The sequence below is a fragment of the Microtus ochrogaster genome, chromosome 4 (assembly GCF_000317375.1).
Source record: "Microtus ochrogaster isolate Prairie Vole_2 chromosome 4, MicOch1.0, whole genome shotgun sequence".
Taxonomy (NCBI): domain Eukaryota; kingdom Metazoa; phylum Chordata; class Mammalia; order Rodentia; family Cricetidae; genus Microtus; species Microtus ochrogaster.
This window is the reverse complement of record NC_022011.1, coordinates 41,421,687-41,445,567: the sequence shown is the minus strand read 5'-3', so window position 1 is coordinate 41,445,567 and position 23,881 is coordinate 41,421,687. Positions and strand designations below refer to the sequence as shown.

The window sequence follows — 23,881 nt, the reverse complement described above, 5'->3', positions numbered from 1 at the left end:
ATATATAATGAATTTTTTTCATATAACCTGTCCTCATGGGTCATATTCCTTTTTGCTTGGTGATCCTTTCTGGATAGTTATATTTTTTTCCCCTTTAGGCATCCAAATGTCCAAGGTCCCTTGACTTTTCGAGGATGTATAGTTTCCTATATAGACAAGAACATAACCCTGCCCCAACCCTTATGAGATTTCCTTACCACCTGTATGGTTATCACCTCTGTGGATGAGCTGTCATTTCTCTTTCTCAAGAGTTTCTCTTTTTCAAACCAAATCTTTATTAATTTTTATAGTATCCCTAGTTTTTCTTCTCCTGTGGAAACAAGAGTGAAACCCCTTTCCCAACATAGCACATCTCCTTATTTCCATTGTGAGGTCAACACATCCTTGAAATACACCAGCTGATTTAATTCAGAAGACTTTCATATTATCCAATTTCTCTCTGCTGTCATTGTTCCTTTCTCATTAGCATTAAGAAAATTCAAGGTTAATAAAATACTATGCAATCTATTTCTGGGTGTATTTCCCATCCCTTTCTGTTTGTTTAGCATACCATTTATAGTTTAGTTTGATCTTCCTCATCTGACCTGTAAGATTATTTGGTATACCTGTAATATGCTTTATATTATAATAAGCAAAACTGTTTGAATCTCTTAAGATACATATACTGGACCATTGTCTGTCTTTATTTGTGCAGGAATACCCATGATGGCCATAACTTCTAGTAAATGTGTGATTACTGAATCAGCTTTTTCTGAGCTCAAAGCAGTTGCCCATTGAAAGCCTGAATAAGTGTCAATGGTGTGGTGTACATATTTTAATTTTCCAAATTCTGTAAAGTGGAATACATCCATCTGCCAGATTTCATTCCTTTGAGTACCCTTTGGGTTACTCCCAGCAGGTAACAGTATTTGGTTATAGAAAGCAATTAGGACATCTCTTTATAATCTCCTTAGCTTGTTGCCATGTAATAGAAAACTCTTTCTTTAAACCTTTGCTATTTGATTTTTTTGTGAAATTATGAGGCCTTTAGCACACTTCCAATCAATAATTGATCAATTTCTGCATTACCTTGTGCTAGAGGTCCTGGCAGACCTGTGTGGGGATCGGTTGTGTGTTATGTGTATGGGACAAAGCCTGTTCCTGATTATGTCTTGAACCTGAATGAATAATGATTAAATTCTTTATCATCTGATATAAATTAAGTGGTTTCAATATGCAAGACAACTCTTTCTGCATATTGTGAATCAGTAACTATATTGAAAGGTCCTTTAAAATCCCTTAGTACCATGAGAATAGCATATAATTCTGCCTTTTATACAGAATTATAAGGGCTTTGTTCCACCTTACTTAATTCTTCTGATTTGTAACCTGCCTTTTCTGATTTATTTGCATCAGTATAGAATGTATGGGCTCCAGTTATTGGTGCATCATGTACAATTTGGGGAAGAATCCAAGTAGTTCTCTTTATAAAGTTAATTCTATTGCTTTTGAGATAATTGCTATTAATTTCTTCCCAAAATTAGCATAAGCTCATTGCCATGGTTCATTGTCTTCCCATAACTTTTTTATTTCTTCAGTAGTAAAAGGCACTATAATTTCTGCTGGGTTTATTCCTGCTAGTTGACAAAGTCTCAATTTTCCTTTTATAACTAATTCAGAGACTTTTTCCTCATAAGTTTTTAATTTTTTCACTTGGTTTATGTGTTAAAAAGACCCATTCTAATATAATATGTTCCCTTTGTATTAAAATTCCTATAGGGGAAATTCTTGAAGGCACTATGACTAGAATACAATTAAGATTTGGATTCACCTTATCCACATGTGCCTCCTGCAATTTCTCTCCAGTGACCATCAATTCTTTTTCTGCATCAGCTGTTAATTTCCTGGTACTATTTAAGTCTTTGTCACCATTTAAGGTTTTGTTTAAATGAATTATTAGATCAGGTGTTATCCCAACAGCTGGACATAGACTGGAAATGTCTCCTAACAATCTTTGAAAGTTATTAAGAGACCACAATCGGTCTCTTTTAATTTGTGCCTTTTGTATTTAAATTTTCTGTAAAACTATTTTATAACCTAGGTAATTGACAGAATTTCCTCTTTGTATTTTTTCAGGAGAGTTTGTAATCCCCATTTAGGCAAAACTTTCTTTACTTCTTCAAACATTCTTTCTAAAGTATCTGCATTTGAATCAGATAACAAAATGCCATCCATGTAATGGTAAATTATAGACATTGTTTACATATTATTTCCAATGGCTGACTTACAAAGTATTGGCACAGGGTAGGGCTATTGAGGATTCCTTGTGGGAGGATGCTCCACTGGTATCTTCTAGTAGGCTGAGAATTAATGTAAGTAAGCACTGTGAAGGCAAATTTTTCTCTGACCTTTTCTTGTAAAGGTATAGTAAAGAAACAATCTTTTAAATCAATAACTATGAGAGGCCATCCTCTTGGTAATAGAGAAGGCAGAAGAATTCCAGATTGTAAAGGGCCCATAGATTGAATACCTTATTCATAGCTCTAAGATCTGTCACCATTCTCCATTTCCCAGATTTCTTTTTAATAACAAATACAGGAGAATTCCAAGGGCTGGTTGATTCTTCAATATGATGAGCATCTTGTTGCTCCTGTACCAGCTGTTCTAAAGCCTTCAGTTTCTCTACTGTTAAAGGTCATTGTTTAACCCATATTGGTTTCTCAGTTAACAATTTTAAAGATAGGGTCATTAGTACCTCCAAAAATTTGCTAGTTGCTTTGTGTTCTTGTACAGCCTGAATGACTGGTGACCTTTGTTTATAATACCTTATAATATTCTTTCCAGAAACATGAGTTTTGGGGACTGCAGAAATGTTAATCTGGCTGTTCGATCGCTGCAATAGATCATGACCCCATAAATTCACTGCAATATTAGCTACATATGGCCTCAGCCTTCCTGTCTTTCCTGGCCCTATGCATTCAACCTACCCTGTGCTTTGTTTCATTTGAGATAAGGTTTCAGTTTCTAGGAGTTGAATATCTGCCTCTTGAAGAGGCCAATCCAGATTGCAAGATTCTGGAGTAACGATACTCACATCCACACCCATGTCTAGTTATACCTCAATTACAATGTTATTTATCCATAATCTTAGCTTTGGTCTTTGATCATTTATAGAAGTCCTACAAAACATATGTTTCCTATTTTCTACTGGAATTTTTGATTCTTCCATTTCTATTCCATCATCCAGAACAGTATGATTTTTTACAATAGGCACTGGATTTTTTTAATTTTCCTGGTGAAGCATGTTCTCCATAGTGACTGGGAATGACTGGACTGTGTTTGACATGGGGGCCTGTGAGAGGCCCCCCCAAGGAGTTTCCCAGTGGTATCGTGTTGAGAGAGGTTTTTGTCCTGCTCAGTCCCACAGCCATTCAGTCCCAAAGAAACACACAAAGGCTTACATTAATTATAAACTGGTTGGCCTATTAGCTCAGGCTTCTTATTAAACAACTCTTATAACTTTCATTAACCCATAATTCTTGTCCATATTCGCCACGTGGCTTGGGACCTTTTATCAGTGAGGCATTCTCATCTTGCTTCCTCTGTGTCTGGGTAATGACTACAAACTGAGCCTTTCTTTTTCCCAGAGTTCTCCTGTTCTCGTCACCCTGTCTATACTTCCTGCCTGACTACTGGCCAATCAGCGTTTTATTAAAACAATACAAGTGACAGATCTTTATAGAATACAAGACCATTGTCCCACAGCAGTCTCATGTTGCTTTGTCTGTTTTTTGCCGATCCACAATCATTGGTCCAATGTCAGCCTTTGCCACACCTCCTACATATAGCAGAAGGCTGAGACATAGACTGCATATTCTTGCCCTTCCTAGAGGGGACATTATTCTTAGGAATTCCTTCTCAGATGTTCTATTCTGCTACAATTAAAACATTTGGTTTTTTGGTGTCTCCTCATACCATTGGAAATCGCCTTTCCTACCCAAGTTTCAGCACTATAGTCAAGTGTCTCAACATTCATTGTATGTAAGATCCATTCATCTATTGGCACTGATCTGACCTTTAAAGGCCCAAGGACCTTTTTACATTCTAAGTTAGCATTTTCAAAACCCAAAGATTCAATAAGTATACATCTAGCTTCTGGGTCTGTTACACTCCTACTTGTATAACCTTAGTTAATCTTTGTAAAAAGTCACTAAAAAGCTCTCTCTGGCCCTGTTTAACCCTAATATTTGATTCAGGTTTTTTTCCTGGTTCCTGAATCCTGTTGCAAGCATTTAAAGCTGTTGTGCTACACAGGGACAAGGTGCATTCATCATAGAGAGCCTGCTCCTGATGATCAGAGTAATGGCCCTCACCAAGAATTTGATCTTGGTAAATCTTTTGCTTTCCCCTGTTGTTCTAAAATTTTTGCCTCTTCACTCCAATAACACTTCAAAGCAGCTGAGGTCCATGTTCTAAGATCACTGAGATTAATTGAAGCTAATTGTGTGTGTCAGCCTATTGCTTAAAGCCCACGTTTCACCATTTCCCTAAGAAATGTGAATGTAGTCCATAAGCTTAATATTGCTCGTTTAATTTCTTTTAGAAAGCTCATATGTATTGGTTCCCATGTATATTCTTTGACTACCTTAGGGTACTCTGTACCAAATGGTCTTTCCAAGGAAGTTGCTGGATATGCAGTTAAAACTCTGGGTAAGTCACCCTAGAGTCTGGCATGTAGTGATGAGGCTAAATCCTGTCCTTGTACCTTCTGTCCCTGCTCATCAGTTTCAATAAATTCCTCAATCTTTTCAAATCTTTTACTACTGCCTTTTGTAAAGTCTGAATCTCCTGTCCAGTGTTCTGTTCTGTTCTAATGCCCTCATTGAGGATTCCAAGGTATGAAACTTGTCTAGTAAAGATAACATCTCATTCTTGAACATAATTTTGATGGTGTGCATATTACCTTCCTGGAGAAATGTCTTATCCATTAGTCTATCATAACTTTTCAACAGATTACAATTATTAAATTCAGCAGGACGAATTTTTTCAGATAATGTCTCAGTACCCTTCGACATTGACTGGATTGTGTCTGTTAAATTAATGGTATCCCTCTCGAAAGTGTTGATTTGCCCAACTAGCTGTTCATTATTAGTCTGTAAAGGCTGTGTCATTTCTAAAAGTGCCTCATTCTTGGCTCTGTTATCAAACTATATTAATGAGATAACATGAAAAACAAAACTAAACCCTAGAATCAAATAAAGGGATATATAAGGAAAATCACATAATCCTTTCAGAATACCATCCATAGCATAAGCAAAGTAATTATTAACTCCTGGATAGTTATGGTTTTTTTTTTTCAGTTCACAGAGGCCTTCATTGTAAGCATCATTTACAATTAAGTTGAGCTTACAATGATGAAGGCTTATTCTTTTTTTTTATTGAGAAAAGAAAAAAAAAGTTTCCTCCTCCTCCCAGCCTCCCATTTTCCTCCCACCCTTCTCCCCCTCCCCCCACTCCTTTCCCCCTCCCTCTCCAGGCCAAAGAGCAGTCAGGGTTCCCTGCCCTGTGGAAAGTCCAAGGTCCTCCCCCCTCCGTCCATGTCTAGGAAGGTGAACATCCAAACTGGCTAGGCTCCCGAGGATGGGGGGAACTTTGGGAAACTGGATAGTTATGTTATCGGTAATTTTGTAGTTTTCCAGCTCTTACCTGTTGTAAGGCAATTGCAGCCAGTTGGAGTAGGTGTAATAATCCTCATCGACCAGCAGGTGTTGCAGTAGCAGCCGCATGGCCGGGAGAGGCAAGCAGCAATGGACAATCCCGGTTTGTTTTTGCGCTTGTTAGATACTGAAAAATATGCTTTGTTTAACAAATTAAGAGCAGTTATTAAGGTGGTCAAAGCGATTCTGAGAGTTGGTGACAGGATAAAAAGAAAACCCAAAGCTCTCCGTCAGTGTGAGTTGCGGACTGTGCAGGGATCACTGGTTTGCTGGAGAGGCAGTGGCTTGTTTGAGATGGGACTGATGAAGAGAGACAAATGAGAGGGGTGGTGGGTGGGTCACCAGCCCCTGGCAGAGAATGTGATGCTGAGCTGTCAAATGGGGAGCACCGCAGGGGTGCCTAGGCGTCCTGAAGAGCAGGCGTGAACTGGGTCCTAAGTTGGATTGTCAGATGAAGCTGAACATGTTCAATGAGGGAACTCACAATTCAAATAATCCCAAGATAACTCCAAAAGATTATTCTTTATTATAAGATTATTCTTTATTGTAAGGGAATATCTCACGGAACAGGAACGGGGTCCACCCTCAAGGTGTGGAGCGTGGGAACAAGAGAGAGAGCTGGCTGGGCCAACGGCTTTCTCTGGGTCCAAAAGTCATGCCCCAACCTGGTCCAGCCTCTTAAAGGCCATTGGCTTGAGGAGGTTCCCCATCAGATCTCTGAGTTTGGGGCTATCCTAGTCTACAGAGTAAGTCTGGGACAGCCAGGGGTACACAGAAACACTGTCCCAAAATAACAAAAATAAAAAATAAAAAAAAATACCTTAGTATGTAGCTCAGGCTGGCCTTGAACGTGTGACTCTCCTGCTTCTACCACCCGAGTGCTCCAATTATAGATGTGCATCACCACACTAGCAGGAAATGTAATAGTTTGTCAGTCTGCTGAGTCTTAAAAGGTGTCTTCCTCCAAACTTTGTATTATGAAAGTTTTCACATTTGTAGGAATATTAGAAAAGTAGTTAAATATCTCTGAGCCTCCTTAAATTAATATTTTGGTTTTGATTTTATAAATATATACCTTTTGTTTCTGCTCATAAAGTTTCAAACATCACTTTCATCAGTATTGTTGGTTTCCAACATCACTACAATAAATGCCATTCTTACATCTAGGAAAACTGAGGGTACTTCCCTGGGCTCATCTGACATTTAAACTACCATCAGATTTTCCTAACTATCTCCAGAATTTATAGTGGTGTGCATGAGCACATGCATGCGTGCATTCGGGTGTGCATGGTCTAGGCAGGTGCATTCTGTACATCTGCCTGGTAGACTCCTTGTGCTGTTTTACTTTGTTCCTCTGTGCTCCATATAAAATAATATCTGTTTTAACTTCCTTTTCCCATGAATACTGGAGTGGTTACATACCTTTCATTTGTTCTTTGCAGTTCAGATTTCCTTAGCATAATGGATTCCTATTCATATTTTCTGACCATTTTTTTATTGGATCATCTTTCTTTTGTTAGTTAACTGCAAGAATTCTTTATATTTGGGATGTTAATCTTTTTTGGAATACATACAGTACATACAACTGCCTTTCATCCAAAAAGTGCCAAGAGTTCTTACAAAACTAAATAGAAGTTTCTCCAGGTTCTTCCTGTTCATTCACAGTAGTTTGAGCTAATTCTTCCATAACCAAATAGACAGAAGTTGTATACTGACACATGAAGGTGTGTCAGTATAGGAGTTTAGTTTTGAGAGTGTTTTCCGTTCTCAGTGGATGACATTTGGCTTGTTGTTAGCACTCAGTTCAGTCACTGCCATCTTTAGAATGCCAGTCCTTTGTTCTTCTGTTAAATGAACACACTGTGGTTTAATTAGAAAAGTGTGGGCTTTGCAGTCAGAGATCTAGGTCCATAATGCACCCCCTTTTTCTAGCTCCATAGTGCTGTGGTCATAGTGAGTTGCCGTTCAGGAGACAGATGACACAGTGGTGTAAAAACACTGGGTCCAGGGAAGAACAGTTGTTTGTTTGTTTGTATTTTCCACTCCTGTCTTCCTCATATGCTTGCAGACTGGAGTGTCACACAAATAGTTTCTTTGGAAACAGCATGTTGGCAACTTGGTGAATTTTCAGGTTACATTTAGTAGAATGCTCTGTATGTCAACTTGGATGTGCCAGCATAACACTCCATCCTGCTGTTCATAAATCTTTCTGTGCCAGGCAGTAGCGATTGCCCAGTATTTGGTGCGCAGGTTAGTTATGACTTGTAGATGCTCTCAAGGTACTCAGGATGCTGCATTTAAACATACTGAACTTTGCAGGAGCTTGCAGAGCTAGAAAGTGCCCTCCAGGAGCAGCGTGAGGTGAATGCATCCCTGCAGCAAGCCCAAGGAGAGCTCAGCGCCTATGAAACTGAGCTAGAGACTCAGCTGAGGCTAAAAGAAGCTGAAGCCGGCCAGCTCAAGGAGGAGTTGGAAAAACTCACAAGGCTCGCGCAGGTAAGTGGATCATATCCCAAGTATAAACTAAGCAGTCTGTTATCTGTTGTGCTTTTGAGATGGCATCTCACTGTGTAGTCTAGCCCAGGCTGGAAAGCACCCTGCTTCAGCTTTGGAGTGCTGCAGTTTCAGGCATGAGCCACCACACCTGGCATAGTCTTAATATTAAGCATTTTTAATAATAAGGATATGAATTGATGGAACATGTCAAAGAGCAAATTTTTGGGAGTCTAGCATTCTGAATTCAAACATTACCCCTATGTAAGTGTGGGCAAATCATTTCGGGGCTCTGAGCCCCATAGCCTGTTCCTCTGTTAGATAGCAGATGATAAGATAAAGGAAATAATGGGCATTAAAGCCCTTGGTAGTTAATATTTGATAAATCCCAGTTTTCCTTTCTCACAATAGCTCTAAGAGATTCTTAAGTTAATGTTCGATTTCAGTTTGCTGTTTTCTTTGATGATGGTTGAAAGATCCACTAGTTTGTTACAGTTTCAAATTAGAGAAAACAGTATCCGTCCAGTAAGTACTGGCCTCTGAGGACCTGTCTTGAGAAATTGATAATCCAGCACGTGAGACAGGCGAAAGAGAGAAAGGCATGGCCACCTTTAGAAGCAATATCTCAGCTGTAGCTTAGAGCGTGAAGAGGCTGTGGGCACAGGGGGAGTCAGGAGTGAAAGGAATAGAGAAGGAAGGAAGGGGTGAGCGCCCTTGCCGAAGAACAAGGAAGAGACGAAATACTGTGAGGATCTTCAGACCTACGGGCAAAAGAAGAGTGAGGAAAGAAGGTAAAACTTAAAGGCAAAAGAAAGAGGGAGGCCAGATGTAGCGTATTCTTTATGAGAGTGAAAATACAGTTTGGGTCAGGCAAGGGTGGCAGAGGCAGGGGGATCTCTGAGTTTGAGGCTAGTCTGGTCTACAGAGCTAGTGCCAGGACATCCAGGACTATACAGAGAAACTCTAACTCAAGAAAACAAAACAAAACAGAACAAAACTACAGTTTGGAGAGCTGTATAGATAGCTAAGCGGTTAAGAACACTAGCAGAGGACCCAGGTTGGATTCTCAGCACCCCCTCAGGCTCACAACCATTTGTAACTCTAGTTTCAGGGAATTAGATGCCCTCTTTTGACCTCTGCAAGTACCAGGCACACGTATAGTGTACAGACATCCATGCTAACAAACACTTAGACACGTAAAATAACAAGGCAGAAAGGCACCTGCTGCCGTGTCCAGTGATAGGAAGGACTTGAACGGGAGTGGTCATGGTCTGTTCTTTATTTACCAGAGGTCAGAGTCTTGCCAAGTGTCAGAATTGCATATTCGAGAGCATTTAAGTTTTACAAAACCCTTTGCAGGGTCAGAGTAACAGGAAACAGGTTGGGGGAGTAAAGTGCAAGTAGATTTTTTTTTAAATAATAATAGTAAATAAAATTTCTAAATGCCATCTCTTTCTTCAGAGTAAACCTTTTTTTTTTTCCAATTCTGCCCTAACTAGTTTGAATGATGCTGTCTTTAGTACTTCTACTTTTATTTTTGGCTAAGTCTTAACAAAAATGTTAGAAGAACTTTAAGAGCTTGGTATTGAAAGCAGTACCCTATCCTTCACCACCACATAGAGCTTCAAACCACATAGAGCGTGGAGGCTTGGTTTCCTGGTTGTTATACTGCACTTCTATGAAACCACTTGTGGAGCTTATTAGATGCAGATTCCATAGATACTCAGACCTATAAATCTGAGATGGGGTCTGGGCATCTGCTATTTTGTTTCGTCCTTCCTTCCTTTTTTCTTCTTTCCATCTTCCTTCTTTCTTCCTCCCCACTTCCTTTTTCCTTCTTTCCTGCTCTCTTCCCTCCCTTCCTCCCTCCCACTCCCCCCATCCCCACCCCCATCCTCTCCCCATTTCTCTCTCCTCTTACTTTTCAGACAAGGTCTCATTTTGTAGCCCAGGTCAACCTCTCACTCCTCCTGCCTCTGCCTCCCAAGTATTAGGATTACAAGCCAGGTTTCATCTGTATTTTCAAAGTCCTTGTGTTTAAGTGTTGCCTGCATGTCTCCCTGTGCATTCCTAGTACCTGTGAAGGCCAGAAGGTGTCTAATCCCCCAGACCTGGGGTTACACATGGTTATGAACTACCATATGGGTGCTGGGAATTGAACCTAGGACCTCTGGAAGAGCACCTAGTGTTCTTAAAAACTGAGCTATCTCTCCAGCCCCTCATTTTTAATAGGTACATGAAATTATTTTTGATACAGGTATTTGAGGACCACAGTTTGCTTATAAAGATTGGTATTGGAGACTGCCCTGAAGATTCTGATGGGCTATCAAGGCTGAGCTAATTCTTAGGTGAATGCCTCATTAAGTAGTCAGAGGGCGTGTGGAAAGTGATCTCGGGTTTTTAAATTTCAGTGCGTAAATGTAGAACAATAGCAGTGGTGTGTATGTACCTGTGCTGCTTGGGATCATAAACTATGACTGTTTTGCACTTTAATGTCATTGCTACCTCCAACAACAGCTAGAGCAATCGGTGCTTCAAACAGAACTGGAGAAGGAAAGAGAGTCCCTCAGGGATGCCCTGGGCAAAGTCCAGTCCTCAGAAGAGAGGCAACAGGAGAACAGTAAGCTCCACACACAGGTTAAGAAGCTGCAGGTAAGAGATCTGTGCCATGGAACATCCAACGCTGGTGACAACCTCGCTTAGGCATTTAATAGCCTGCTCTAATATGTACTAAGCAACTTGAAGTATTAGATGAAATGAACTCTAGATGGAGCTGCACCATAGCCTCTGCTTCTTTGTTTTTAATTAACTGGATAGTGTAAAGAAATGGTGCCCGTGTCCAGATTAAACAGCATTCTATAAACTCTACCTCTTCTCTGTGAAAACAACTCCTGTGTGCTTCCTAGGAACTGTCAGCAGACCAAACTTAAGACTGCTAGATCAGTGCACCCTCTCCCATTGAAATATCTCCCATAGTGAGCTGCAGTAAGGTCTCCTAATTATACAGTTCTCACAGTCTTCTCAATAGAGATGCAATTAAAAGTATAATCAGTTTTTCATTCTTGTGTGAACTGTGTGTGTGTGTGTGTGTGTGTGTGTGTGTGTGTGTGTGTGTGTGTGTGTGTTTGGAGTCTTTAGTAGATTATTAAATTTTATTTTTATTATGAAAATTTAAAGTGATCACAAAAACAATAACCCCATGACCTTTGTTCCATTGCTTGGTTTATACAATTACTAACATTGCTTCATTCGGTCTACTTTTTTTCTTTGAAGTGTTTTAAAGAAAAATTCAAGTTGGGAATAGTGGCTCCTGCCTTTAATCCCAGCACTCTGGATGCAGGGACAGGTGAATCTCTGTGAGTTCAGGGCCAGTCTGGTCTGTAGTGAGTTTCAGGACATTAGGGCTACATAGTGAAACCCTGTCTCAAAAGAGAAAAGCCCAGTATATTTTCACCTAGAAATACTTCTTTATGCAACTCTTCCCAGAAAGCACTAAAGTCAAGTCTTCATGGGCCTTTCTCTAAGGTGTAAACTGAAGTCCGCTTTCTAGCCTGGCCTTGCCGTGGTCTGCCTTGGTTAGGACTAGAGCTTGCTTGGCCTTCTGATGAGGAGTACACCTTTTACTCTCTACCTTTATCTTTCTTAAAAGTCAGTTTGATAGGATCAGTAGACAGACCAAAGGACAGATACCACCGAAGTCCAGCTTGGTGAACCAATGAGTGTTTATTGGGGTTACACAGGAATACGGGTGAGAGGTTACACAGGAGCAGAAATGACCCACAGATGGCTGCATCGCCAGTGCCACTCCAGCATGACAGCTCACATACGCTGGGAATCTGAAGCACCCTGCACAGTCTGCAGGCCCTCAGTAGGATGGAGAGTGTCCTTCCAAGTGACTATGGTCGGCACCTCTTCCAGGCAGCTCAGCCGGTTCCTGCTTCTTCCAGGCAGCTGGTCTGGTCTCAGTTGTCTCTGCAGCTTGTCTGAGATCCTGCTTCTTAGCTCTGCTCACTCTGGCAGGGAGGGACCTAATGAATGTGGTCAAGTTCAGGGACTTCCTGATACTATTTTGAGTTGTTTATGTCCCTGCTTAAGAAGCTTCCCTGAAGGATGGAGTGTTTCGATCTTGGAGGAAACTGTTAATACAAAGCTGCTAAGAATCAAAGTCATTGATCAATCTTTTAGGGGCTCAACGGCTCACATGTCTTTTCCTAATTCTCTGTGTATCATATTTAGCACAACCTAAACCCCAGTCCTGAATTGATACATTGTTTCAGGTCCAACTCTTGTACAGACTTTATATCTACTATATATCTTGCTTCAAATTATGAAGATAATAAGAGCCTATTTTTTTTTCTGGCTAATCAGTAGGCTGACTGTAGTCATATCACCTAGTCAGATCACGTAGGGCCAGGAGTAGGCTCTAGAGATGTCCTTGATTTATGATGGGGTTATGTCCTAACAAACCTACAAGTTGAAAATAACTTGTTTCAAATACATTTTCTGTGCCTAACCTGAATATCATATTGTGGTCTAACTATCCTTACGTGTGCTTTATAATATGTGCATTTAGTCTAGTAAGGAAAAGTTATCTTTTTTTTTTTTTTTAAAGACAAGGTTTCTCTTGTGTAGATTTGAAGCCTGGTCTGGAACTCACTCTATAGACCAGGCTGACCTTGAACAGATTAAAGGTGTGCAACACCACCACCTGGCTAGGCAAAGTTATCTTAAAGCCTATTGTATGATAAAATGTTGCCTATCTGTTGTGATTTATTGGAAACATGATGATATACCAAAACACAAGCAAAATATAAAGAACATGGCATCTGAATGCACTACAGAGGTATTGTTACCCTGGTGGCCTGGCCAGTCCAGGAGCTGGACCTCCTTGCCTCCACATGGTATCAGGAGACAACATTTAAAGTAAATGTACAGTACCATGTAAAGTGGTAGAGGACACTGTGGCCCAGAGAAAGCTGCCTCAGGGTATTGGGAGGGACAGTGTACAGATCCGACCTCTAGATGCCATGGGCACTTAAACATGTATTCACCATTTTAGACCCTCCATTGTAGTTAGCAGCGCTGCGCTGGGTGTATAGTAGAGGATCCCTTGAGTACCACAGGCACTCAGGGGACCAGCGTGCGTCCATCTTCAGATGTAGCAACACTTTTCTTTATACCGTGGGGACATTTTAGCAATTCTTTCTATCTGAAAGAGGCACCATATGAGTTTCATTCTGTGGTCATGTATCTGTTAGTAAGGAATGTCTGCTGGCAGATAACACACCCTCTCCATTTCACCCTATGCACAGGATGACAACAGCCTGTTAAAGCAGCAGCTGAAAGATTTCCAGAACCACCTCAACCACGTGGTTGATGGTCTGATTCGTCCAGAAGAAGTAGCAGCTCGTGTAGACGAGCTAAGCAGAAAGTTGAAACTAGGAGGTGGGGAAATGAGGTAAGCAGAAGTAGGACCCCAAGTTAGAGTGACCCTCTCCACTTGAGAGCTGTGCCTGAGACCAACCATGAGCTCTCCATCCTCAATCTCTGTAGTACTGATTGATGTTTCTGAAAGACTGATGCAAGATTGCTTAATTCTGATGACAGCATAAAGTATTTAAGAGTCTTCTTGAAGTTGGTTGTATGTGATCCAAAAGAACAATATGTATTTTTGTAGCAAATAAGTGCAAAACAGGACAACATCAAATTTATGGACACATATTCTTAGCCTGTGTCTTCAGAGTGGCCACAATGATTTGCTCTTATGAGGTACTGAGCAAAATGCTGCAGTTGACACCAGTCCCTTCACACAGTACTTTCTACTCTCAGTTTTTAACACTGCATTGAACATGTTTGCATCGAATTAAATGTCACATTTATACCTTCTTGTTTTTCCCCTTAGAACCTATAGTCCTTCAGATGTCTTGGGGAAAAGTCTTGCTGATCTGCAGAAACAACTCAGTGAAATCCTTGCACGATCTCAGTGGGAAAAAGAGGAGGCACAAGTTAGAGAGAGGAAACTCCATGAAGAAATGGTTCTCCAGCAAGAGAAACTGGCAAATGGACAAGAGGAGTTCAGGCAGGCCTGTGAAAGAGCACTTGAAGCCAGAGTAAGAAAGACTAGAGACAGAAGGCAGCCTTTAGCAAATGCTGCTGTTTTCAACATGTAAATCGAGCATACCCTTGTTATTTTCACTCATAACCAGTCTGTGACTAAAATCCAATCCTGAATGTGGTTATTGATGTCAAAGTCAGGCCTGTTTGTAACAGTGGTTTTTCCTTGTTTTGAAAGCAGCTGAGAGATAGTTTCTAATGGATAGATTAAATAATACCACATAACCAAAGTATAGTGTGGTGTCAGAATCTTAACCTACTGATGTATGTTCAAGCATTGAGGTAAGCATTCAAATCCCAGAGAGCAAGATAAAAACATCTCTGGTCGCTATTTAGCACAAAACCTTGTGTATATTTATGTTTCCTGTTAAGGAAACCATAGCTCCATAACATTCTTATTTTGCTTAAAACATACATTTTATGTGTTTATATGTATGTATGTTTACATACACGTTTACTAATGTGGTTACATATGTGTGTATATATACACTTGTGTATATATATGTATATAATGTATATATGTATGTATACACACACAAGTCCCATCACTCAGGAGTATCAAGTAGGAGTATCACAAATTCAAACATAGCTTGGGCTATATACCAAGAGGCTGTCTCAAAGAGAGTGGGAGAGAGAGAGATCTTAAGTTTGATAAAAATTTTATTTCTTCACAGATTAAGTTTGATAAAAGGCAACATAATGCAAGAATCCAGCAATTAGAAAATGAAATTCACTATTTGCAAGAAAACCTAAAAAGTATGGAAGAAATCCAAGGCCTTACAGACCTCCAGCTCCAGGAAGCAGATGAAGAGAAAGAAAGAATTCTGACCCAACTCCAGGAGTTAGAGAAAAAGGTAGGGAGTCTAGAAAAGTAAGGGACCTGCTTCCCACATCCTGCTTCTGGTGACAGAGTCAGTAGTAATCCACATCCAGCTCTCATTGCTGACCCAGTGCTGAGCCTGACCTCACAGCTGGGTCTTGTTACACAGTCATGGACCTGAAACTTTCCTGATACAGGGAAACAAGAGAACTAGCCTTAGGGTCATGGAGGTGACACTTAACAAACAATAACAGGTTAGCTTGCCACCTTGAAACACTTCATCCACCCAGGTACATCCATGGAGTTACTTTTAAACTCTCCCTCTCACTTTCTGATATGCAGGCAAAGGCTGCTCATTCGTTTCCGGTCGCCCAGACATAGATAATCACACAGATTATCTATGTATATTAATTACAACACTGTTTGGCCAATAGCTTATGCACATTTTTGGCTAACTCTTACATTAACTCATTTCTATTAATCTGTGAATCACCACAAGGTTGTGGCCTAATGGTAAGATTCTGGCTGGAGGCTGGCGTCTTTCTCCTTCGGCAGCTACTTGACATCTCTTTGACTCCACCTACTTTCTCTCTATATCTCTGTTCGGATTTCCCGCCTGGCTTTACTCTACTAAACCATTGGCTGAAACAACTTCTTTGCTAACCAGTGGTAATAAAACATATTCATAGCATACAGAGGGGAATCCCACATCATCTGGCCCCTCTGATGCCCTTTTCTCCATCCCAGTGTAATGTCCTTAGTCCACTCAGAAATTTCACTCAGCACTTCTAAAACCAGACACTGAAGCATCTTGCTCTAGTCACAACCTCTTGTCTCCCTAACTTCCTCATGCTGACACTTTTCCGGTCTCCTAGTTCACCAGCCTCCTTTGTTTTCCTTCACATTGGGAGAAAAGTTTTATTGAGAGGACAAGGAAGAAGAGCACCTCCAGCTTTTCAGTCTCTGCTTTTCTTGTCCAGCCTAAAGTCCTTGGCCAGCTACTAAGTCTTTTTTTTCACCCAGAAGTTGCTTCAAGTCCCTTTTCTTTTTCTTCTGTCTCACTTCCCTGACAAAACTAAGATTGCTGCTTTCTTGGGGTCCGCATGGTCCTGGAGGGTGGACTGTCACGTGTCATGGTCCTGGGGGTGGACTGTCACTCTCCAGCACGGTAGTGTCCCTCAGCTGCACTGTCACGTGTCATTTGGGCATCCCTCCTCCTCCACACTTGCCATCTCGTCTCCATCCCAGTGGACAAATTACCCTATAGGAACCCTCCAGTCACCACCCTCTCTGAAATGGGGAAATGGCTGTAGTCAGTCCCACCTCCTCTCCCCACCTTCACTTTAAAGACCAGGCCTCTTAAGCCTAAGACACTGCATGATTTGTTCACTTCAGTACCCTCAAAAATGTCAACGTCTTCACGATTGTATAGCCAGGCCTGATACAGTTGTTTTGAAAGCCTTGTCCATCTGTTATGGTCCAAGAAGTAAGGCTGGGTTTGGAAGGCTGTTTTTTAAATATTACTCATTCAATTTTATGTGTATGGCTGTTTTGTCTGTGTGTATCTCTGTACATCACACATCTTCCGCTGAGGCCAGAAGACGGAGTTGGATTCCCAGGAACTTGAGTTACTGTGAACTACTATGTGGGTTCTGAAAAATCCAACCTGGGTCCTCTGGAAGAGTGTCCAGTACTCTTAACCTCTAAGCCGTCTTTCCAGTCCATGATTCTTAACTAAGAAAAGAGTTACTTAAAAAATTTTATGTGCATGGGGAGCTGGAGAGATGACTCGACTGTTGGGAGCAGTGCTGGCAATCATGAGGACCAGAGACCAGCAATGCTCACAATAAACTGGCATCCTCCATACACCTGCAGTCTGAGCTGTGAGAGAAGCTGGAACAAGAGGATGGCTAGGACTTGCTGGGTCTAGGCTAGCTGAGAAAACACAAGCTCCAAGAAGGATTCTGTCTCAAATGACTCAGTGGGAAATAACATCTGCACATGTGTGTGTTCACACACGCACACACACAAATGTTTTTGTCTCTCTTCAAATATTTATGAAGCACCTAGTATACATTAGGTATTATTCTAGACATGGGCATGGAGCACGGAACAGATCCTGGCTCTCTTGGAGCTCATGTCTTCATTTATTTATATTGGTTATGATTCTTTTATTTTAGAAGAAGCATGAAGATGCCAAATCTCAGGAGCAGTTTATTGGTTTAGATAAAGAACTGAAGAGTCTAAAGAAAGCTGTGGCTGCTTCTGATAAACTAGCTGCAGCCGAGCTCACCATCGCTAAAGACCAGCTCAAGTCCCTGCATGGAACTGTCATGAGAATTAATCAGGAGCGGGCCGAGGTTAGTCCATACAGTCTGAACGCCTTTACCAGCTCTATCTCAAAAACGCAGCCACATACATTATGGCTCTTTGGTACAGACTTTGGTCATCTTCAAACTACTGTGGTACTCTCTGCATTTCTTAAGACCCAGTGATTGTACCCCATCATTGGGGTTGCTCCGGGCCCCAGATTGTACCGAGTTCTTAAACCACAAAATGAATATTAAAGGCTAGCAGACTCTTTAAAGAAGTCTCTGTCAATATGTGCTTGGATTGAAGTTTTGAAAGTTTCAGTATAGTTCCTCTGAGCCTCAAGTATTTCTTTTTTCTTTTTTTAGGGTTTTTGTTTTAGGGTATTTGGTGGGGTTTTTTGTTTTTGTTTGTTTTTTTGTTTTGTTTTGTTTTGTTTGAGATAGGATTTCTCTATGCAGCCCTGGCTTTCCTGGAACTGGCTATGTAGTAAACCAGGCTGTCCTGGAACTTACAGGGATTCACCAGCAGCCTCTGCCTTCTCCAGCACTGGGATTAAAGTTATGTGCCACCATGCTCATTGTGACCCTCAAAATGTTTACCCTGTTTATGTATATGAAAACCCATTACCTTACAGGCTGTTAGTGTGGTGGCTGGAGTGATGGTTAAGGTACAGACTGTGACACAGACTTCAGTGAGATTGAGACCATGAGAAAGAAGCCAGAAAGACAGGCTTGGGAGACTATCCCCGGACAGGTCAGGCTTGGCACCATGTGTGCGTGACTAAGCCAGGCTGGTAGTAGGATGGGAGCAGAGAGGTCACACTGAGAAGAAGACTGACTGAGATGACCATCATGATGGCAATGCCCTTCTCATGCTCTGTCCCAATAGGAGCTGCAGGAAGCAGAGAACTTCAGCAGAAAGGCCAGGCAAGCAGCCAGAGACCTGACTCGAGCTGAAGCAGAGATCGAGCTCCTGCAGCATCTTCTCAGGGAGAGAGAGGGGCAGGTCAGTGTTGGTACCTAGAGCTGCTCTCCAGAGAGAAGGGCAGGTCAGTGTTGGTACCTGGAGCTACCCTTCTTGTGAGCTTCTAGGTGCCTAAACTAAGTGCTGCAGGAGATTGCTCAAAGCGCACTGAAGTGCGGTCAGTAGGCAGCACTTTGGCCTTGCTGTGCCATGAAAATGAAAGGGACGGTGGCTTCTTGCTTATAGGGTAGACGTTCTTGTGACTTTGTGTGTACGCCTTTTCAATAGTTTCACATTGAGACGGAGAATGCAGGCGTAGGTTCGAAAGGAGCAGACTCACAGCTGCTAGAGATGGAGATGCTGAATGAGGCCATGGCGAAGCAAAGGGCTGAGATCACAAGGCTTCGGGATGTACTACACCTCACTGGGACCGGTAAAGTACTGTTGGCTTTGATTTGTCTGGTTCTGTGTTACAAACTGAACTGCCTTCTGCTGCCTTTAGACAAAAGCACTTGGCTGAAGGAGTCAGTTCCATACGTGACCTAGAGATTTGTGGCTTACCTGACAAGTTAAGAACTTAAAGCCGGGCAATGGTGGCATACGCCTTTAATCCCAGCACTCGGGAGGCAGAGGCAGGCGGATCTCTGTGAGTTTGAGACCAGCCTGGTCTACAGAGCTAGTTCCAGGACAGGCTCCAAAGCCACAGAGAAACCCTGTCTCGAAAAACCAAAAAAAAAAAAAAAAAAAAGAATTTAAAAAGCATTTCACAGTGTGGTATGAGGGGATTCGATTATAGAAAGACAAGGTATAGACTAATTTAAAGAGTAATGTCTTACAAGTATGTTTGCTTTCTGTGAATTTATACTTTATAATCGATGGACAGAAGGATGTTGTCTTAGTGTTCAGCAACAGCAAATTACCCAAGAGCAGGCTGAAAGTCAGCTTTGGGACATGGTAGTAGAAGCTGTTGCTCCCCAGAGTCTCTCTTCTGTGTGGGCACAGAAAGGAAGTCCTTGAACACATGGCAGCTTCATAGAGTGGCTTTCCTTTACAGATAACAAAGGAGGCATTGAAAATGTTTTAGAGGAAATTGCTGAACTCCGGCATGAAGTTTCTGCTCAGAATGAGTACATCAGCAACCTGACAGATCCTTTCAAAAGACAAGGCTATTGGTATTTTATACCACCACCGCCATCATCAAAAGTAGGAATTCTCTGTTGCTAGAAGTATATACTGAATTTTCTTGAAAGTGACATTTTCTCCTTCCCCAAATTTGTTAGCAAGTGCTAGAAATACTTCTCTGCTGGGACATACATTTATGTTCTTCAGTGTTTGTGTCATTTGTGATTTAAAAATAGAGCTGTCCTACAGACAGTAGTACTTGCCTTTCATGGCCAGTGTCTTGAAGTAGATAAAGTATAAGGTGACTTAGGCCCAACGAGCTGAATGAAAATGGTTATAGAAATGTGCAGAGGTGTGAACAGAATAATGGGTACCTAGGTTTGATTTCCTTTTTTAAAAAAAATCTTTTGAGTGTTAACCAAACTGTAGGCCACATGCTAGGCTGTACTGGGGTGCTGTGATGACGGATGCATCCCTGCACTTAGACAGTAACGTAGTTGTGACGTCAGACGTGGCCAGTGTGCTCTAGCTGGAGAGGTTGGTTTAGAAGATTCTTCTATGAGGAAGGAAGGCTGACTAGCTGAAGCTGTGCGGTGGTGACAGTGAGCAACTGTCCAGAGAAGGGTTAAGAGGGAGGAAACGGCTTGTGTGAAGAGGAAAGGTGGTATAGCCATAGCGAGGAACCTGTAACGTTAGTTTACTGGAAATGCTGAACCAAGAGCTAGAAATGTAGACTGGGGCTGTGTTAGCTGCTCTTCTTCTGCTGTGATGAACGAGCATGCCCAGAACAACCTAAAGAAGAAACAGTTGATTTGGGCTTGTGGTTCCAAAGCACCACCAGCAAGAGACCAGGTGTTTAAATAGCTGAGCCTATGGAGACATTCTCATTCAAACCACAGGGTCATTCTTCTTTAAAAGACCATTATATGTTAGGGGAAAAAGAGATTGTTCTTACTAGAGTCAGAGTTCAGAAGGATATTCTCGCTGAGCATGGGGGCTAGAGTTGGAGCCAGGCGAGCTTTCTGTGGGCCATTTGAAGGCCAGAGCCAGATTAGTGGAGCTACGAAAGAAGAGGTGATATGAAAGGGATGAGCTTGCTGCCTGAGCGTGGGAGTGAGTAATGGACCTGAGTGGGACTGAATGACAGACACCCTTTGAGTGTGATGGGAAACAGGAAGGACAGAAGCAGCACACTCCAGGACAGCAAGACACTAACCTCCAGATTCTTTTGGAGTGTGTGGTTTCATTTACCTTAGCTACTGGGCTACTAAGGACAAGGCAAAGGAAGAAAAGCCACTAGCAGTCATGAGTGCAGGTAGGAGGCAGACAGGACACTCAAGGGTCTGATAACTTACAAAGAATCTATTTTTATTTTTCTCTCATGAAAAATTGTGCCATAAAGTAAACTCAGTCAAACAGCCAGACAGCATGCCTCTACCACTGCAGTGCTGTGAGGACCTTTATTCCCAGAGAATGGTCCAGGCAGCAAGGTGGGGAATGGACGCTCTTGCATAACTTCCTGAAAAGAGCCCTACCCTTTTCACCAGAGCAGTCTGATGTGACTTCAGCCATCGCATACATACTCCTCCCTGCCCAGCCTTCCCGACACTGCCATGTTAAAGAAATGCTAATAAGCTGAGCCATATGTATGGACTATAGTTTATGACTGTGTATAACTGCAATCGTTTCTTATTTCTGTTTGTGAAAAATGAGAACCATAATAAGGACATAGATCCTTTCTTAGTTTTTGTGTATCTCACCTTAGCAGTATACTCTGGCGTATCTAAAGGTCAGCCTTTCTGTTGATGATAGGCTGCACTCTCTTGTCACTGATTTTAGGTTTCCAGCCATAGTTCTCAAGCCACAAAGGACTCCGGTTTGGGTCTAAAGTATACAGCCTCTACTCCTCTTAGAAAACCACAGCCTGGACAGCAAGAAGAGAAGGACAACCATGGACCTCTGCCTACTTCAGGATACTGGGTCTATTCACCCATCAGAAATAGGTTGCGTAAATCATTTTCAAATAGAGGTAGGTCACATCACATAAGGGAAGTTGCATTTCTCTTACCCATTTAACAACCTTTGTTTCCTTGAAATCCACAGGTGTATTCCAAAGTCCTTAGCTTACTCTGAGATCCTGTGTGATCCTGTGTTGGCCAACAACCTATCTTTTCATTGGTTATCTGAAAAAAGAACTGCACAGCAGGGGCTCCCTCCCAGACACTAGATTAGGCACAAAACACACAGAGATCCTTTATTAAGCAGGGAAGAAAAGTTAAAGTGCTGCTTTCTGACTCTGGCAGAGAAACAGCAGCAGATGACCTTGCAGGGGTCATTTTAAGAGAAGAAGGGGGCAGTCTGTGTTAGAATGGGCTGGGGTGTGATGGTAAAGGAGATAAGAGGCAAGGGAGAAGGGTAAGGGGTAAGTGGGACCAAGCACTGCCTCTGGTCCGATGGGAGACCGATGGGACACATGGGCAAATGTTGGTTTGTAAAGGTAAAGGGGGAAAGCCCCATGTTAGGGTAAGGTGTTTAATTTTAAATGGGCATGTTAATTAGGTGAGCCAAAGGGGGCTTCTGATTGCTGGACTTCAATACCTCAATAGCTGGACCTTGGTGGTCAGCCTCATGAGAAGGAAGTGGCCAAATAAGGAAACTAGACCTTGGTGACTAGCTTTAGGAAGGCAGAGGGAATGGGACAAGGCAAGGCCAGCCAGAGTCACATGCCTAAGTGGGCTAGTTAGTATCTCTTCATTATCTGTCTAAAACAATGTTCTCAACCTATGGGGTGTGACCCTTTGGGGTTGAACAACTCTTTCACAGGGGCTGCTTATCCTGCATATCAGATAATTACATAATGATTCATAACAGTAGCAAAATCACAGTTATGATGTAGCATTGAAAATAATTTTATGCTTGGAGGTGTCACTATAAAATTAGGAACTGTATTAAAAGATGCAGCATTAGGAAGATTGAGAACCGCTAATCTAAAGATACTTGTAGCATGCCATGTTCAAGCCTCTTTGCCTTTGTCTGTTTTCAGTGCTGTAGGTAGAGTACAGGCCCTAGCACATGCTAGGTAAGCACTTTGCCATTGAGCTACATCCTCACCCCTAAACCTCCATTTTTCTGTAATGTTTGTCTTCCTCTTTCCTTCCCCAGACCAATTCATACTCAGGGTTTAGGAAGACTATGCTCCTTGTATGGTGTCTTTCTCCACTCTCTCCAACTGAATAGTTTCTTGGCTTGTGCTTCTAGGTCATGGAACATTGGATAATTTTTTTTTACCTACTAAGATTGTCAGAGGTTAGTCTTTCAAAGCTTTGTGCCAAGAATGAGACTTGGATAGTCTAAGCTCTTACATTTCATAGCTCTGTGGGCACAGTCAAACCATTCTGCGGCTCTGAGACTGTTGATCTATGACATAGTAATACTATATTTTGGTGATTTGTTCATTAAGAAAATATTTGTTGGGATGGAGATGTAGCTCATTGTTAGTTCAATCCCTTGCAACACAAAAGCAAACAAACAGGAACTCTTCCTTGGGTGAATGCCTGCTGTGTGTTTGCTTTATTTAATGTCAGGTCAGCAGACACAGCTCCTGCCTTTAGGGGAGATGAGTAGGAAGTAAGCCGTCATATTAGAGTGTTACATGTCATGGCAGAATCAGTTTGAGTTCTGTCTCATAACATCTCTGTTGATATTTTATGTAGTATAAAACACATATTCAAATGATTGCTGAATACATCAGTGGGTGAAGAAACGTGAAGTGTTAGCTGCTGAAAATACTTTGTGTATTGATCTGTTTCTCACAACTACATTTGACCATACTTACAATTTTGTTTTACATCTCCTATGTTTTGATTAAAATGCTCTTGTTTCTTCCTAAATATACTTACCTAGTATACTCTCCTGTTTATTTCACAGAAGATGCAGACAGTGGAGGAGATAGCCAAGAAGAGAGTGGACTGGATGACCAGGAGGAACCCTCATTTATGCCTCCTCCTGGGTACATAATGTATACTGTGCTTCCTGATGGCTCTCCAGTACCCCAAGGAATGGCCTTGTATGCACCATCGCCTCTTTTGCCCAGCAACAGCCAACCTCTGCACCCTGGCACTGTGGTTTATGGCCCACCTCCTGCTGGAGCCCCCATCTTATGTGGAGCTCCTCCCACCAACTTTGCTGTTCCCCTTGTCCCTGTGGGTATGCAGCATTGCAATGTCCCAGAGCACCATAACCTAGTAAGTCGGAAACAGCTTCCAAGTGCTTCAGACAGACGCACATGTGATGAGTTCACGGATGCATGAGCCTAGACCAGGAGTAAGATTATAGGGCTGATGTTTAAAAAACAAACAGT

At 41.8% G+C, this 23,881-nt stretch overlaps 1 protein-coding gene across 1 annotated transcript in view; it reads left to right on the top strand.

Annotated features, from left to right (window-relative positions):
* The window catches only part of Cntrl (centriolin), an 85,266-nt gene that overhangs the window by 35,105 nt on the left and 26,280 nt on the right, over nt 1-23,881 (top strand). Inside the window, exons 14-24 of the mRNA XM_013346058.2 lie at nt 8,016-8,192; nt 10,707-10,841; nt 13,502-13,647; nt 14,092-14,299; nt 14,978-15,157; nt 17,304-17,483; nt 18,325-18,441; nt 18,688-18,832; nt 19,454-19,602; nt 21,361-21,550; nt 23,449-23,765. Coding sequence (XP_013201512.1) covers nt 8,016-8,192; nt 10,707-10,841; nt 13,502-13,647; nt 14,092-14,299; nt 14,978-15,157; nt 17,304-17,483; nt 18,325-18,441; nt 18,688-18,832; nt 19,454-19,602; nt 21,361-21,550; nt 23,449-23,765 — 1,944 coding nt within the window. The remainder of the gene's footprint in view (nt 1-8,015; nt 8,193-10,706; nt 10,842-13,501; nt 13,648-14,091; nt 14,300-14,977; nt 15,158-17,303; nt 17,484-18,324; nt 18,442-18,687; nt 18,833-19,453; nt 19,603-21,360; nt 21,551-23,448; nt 23,766-23,881) is intronic.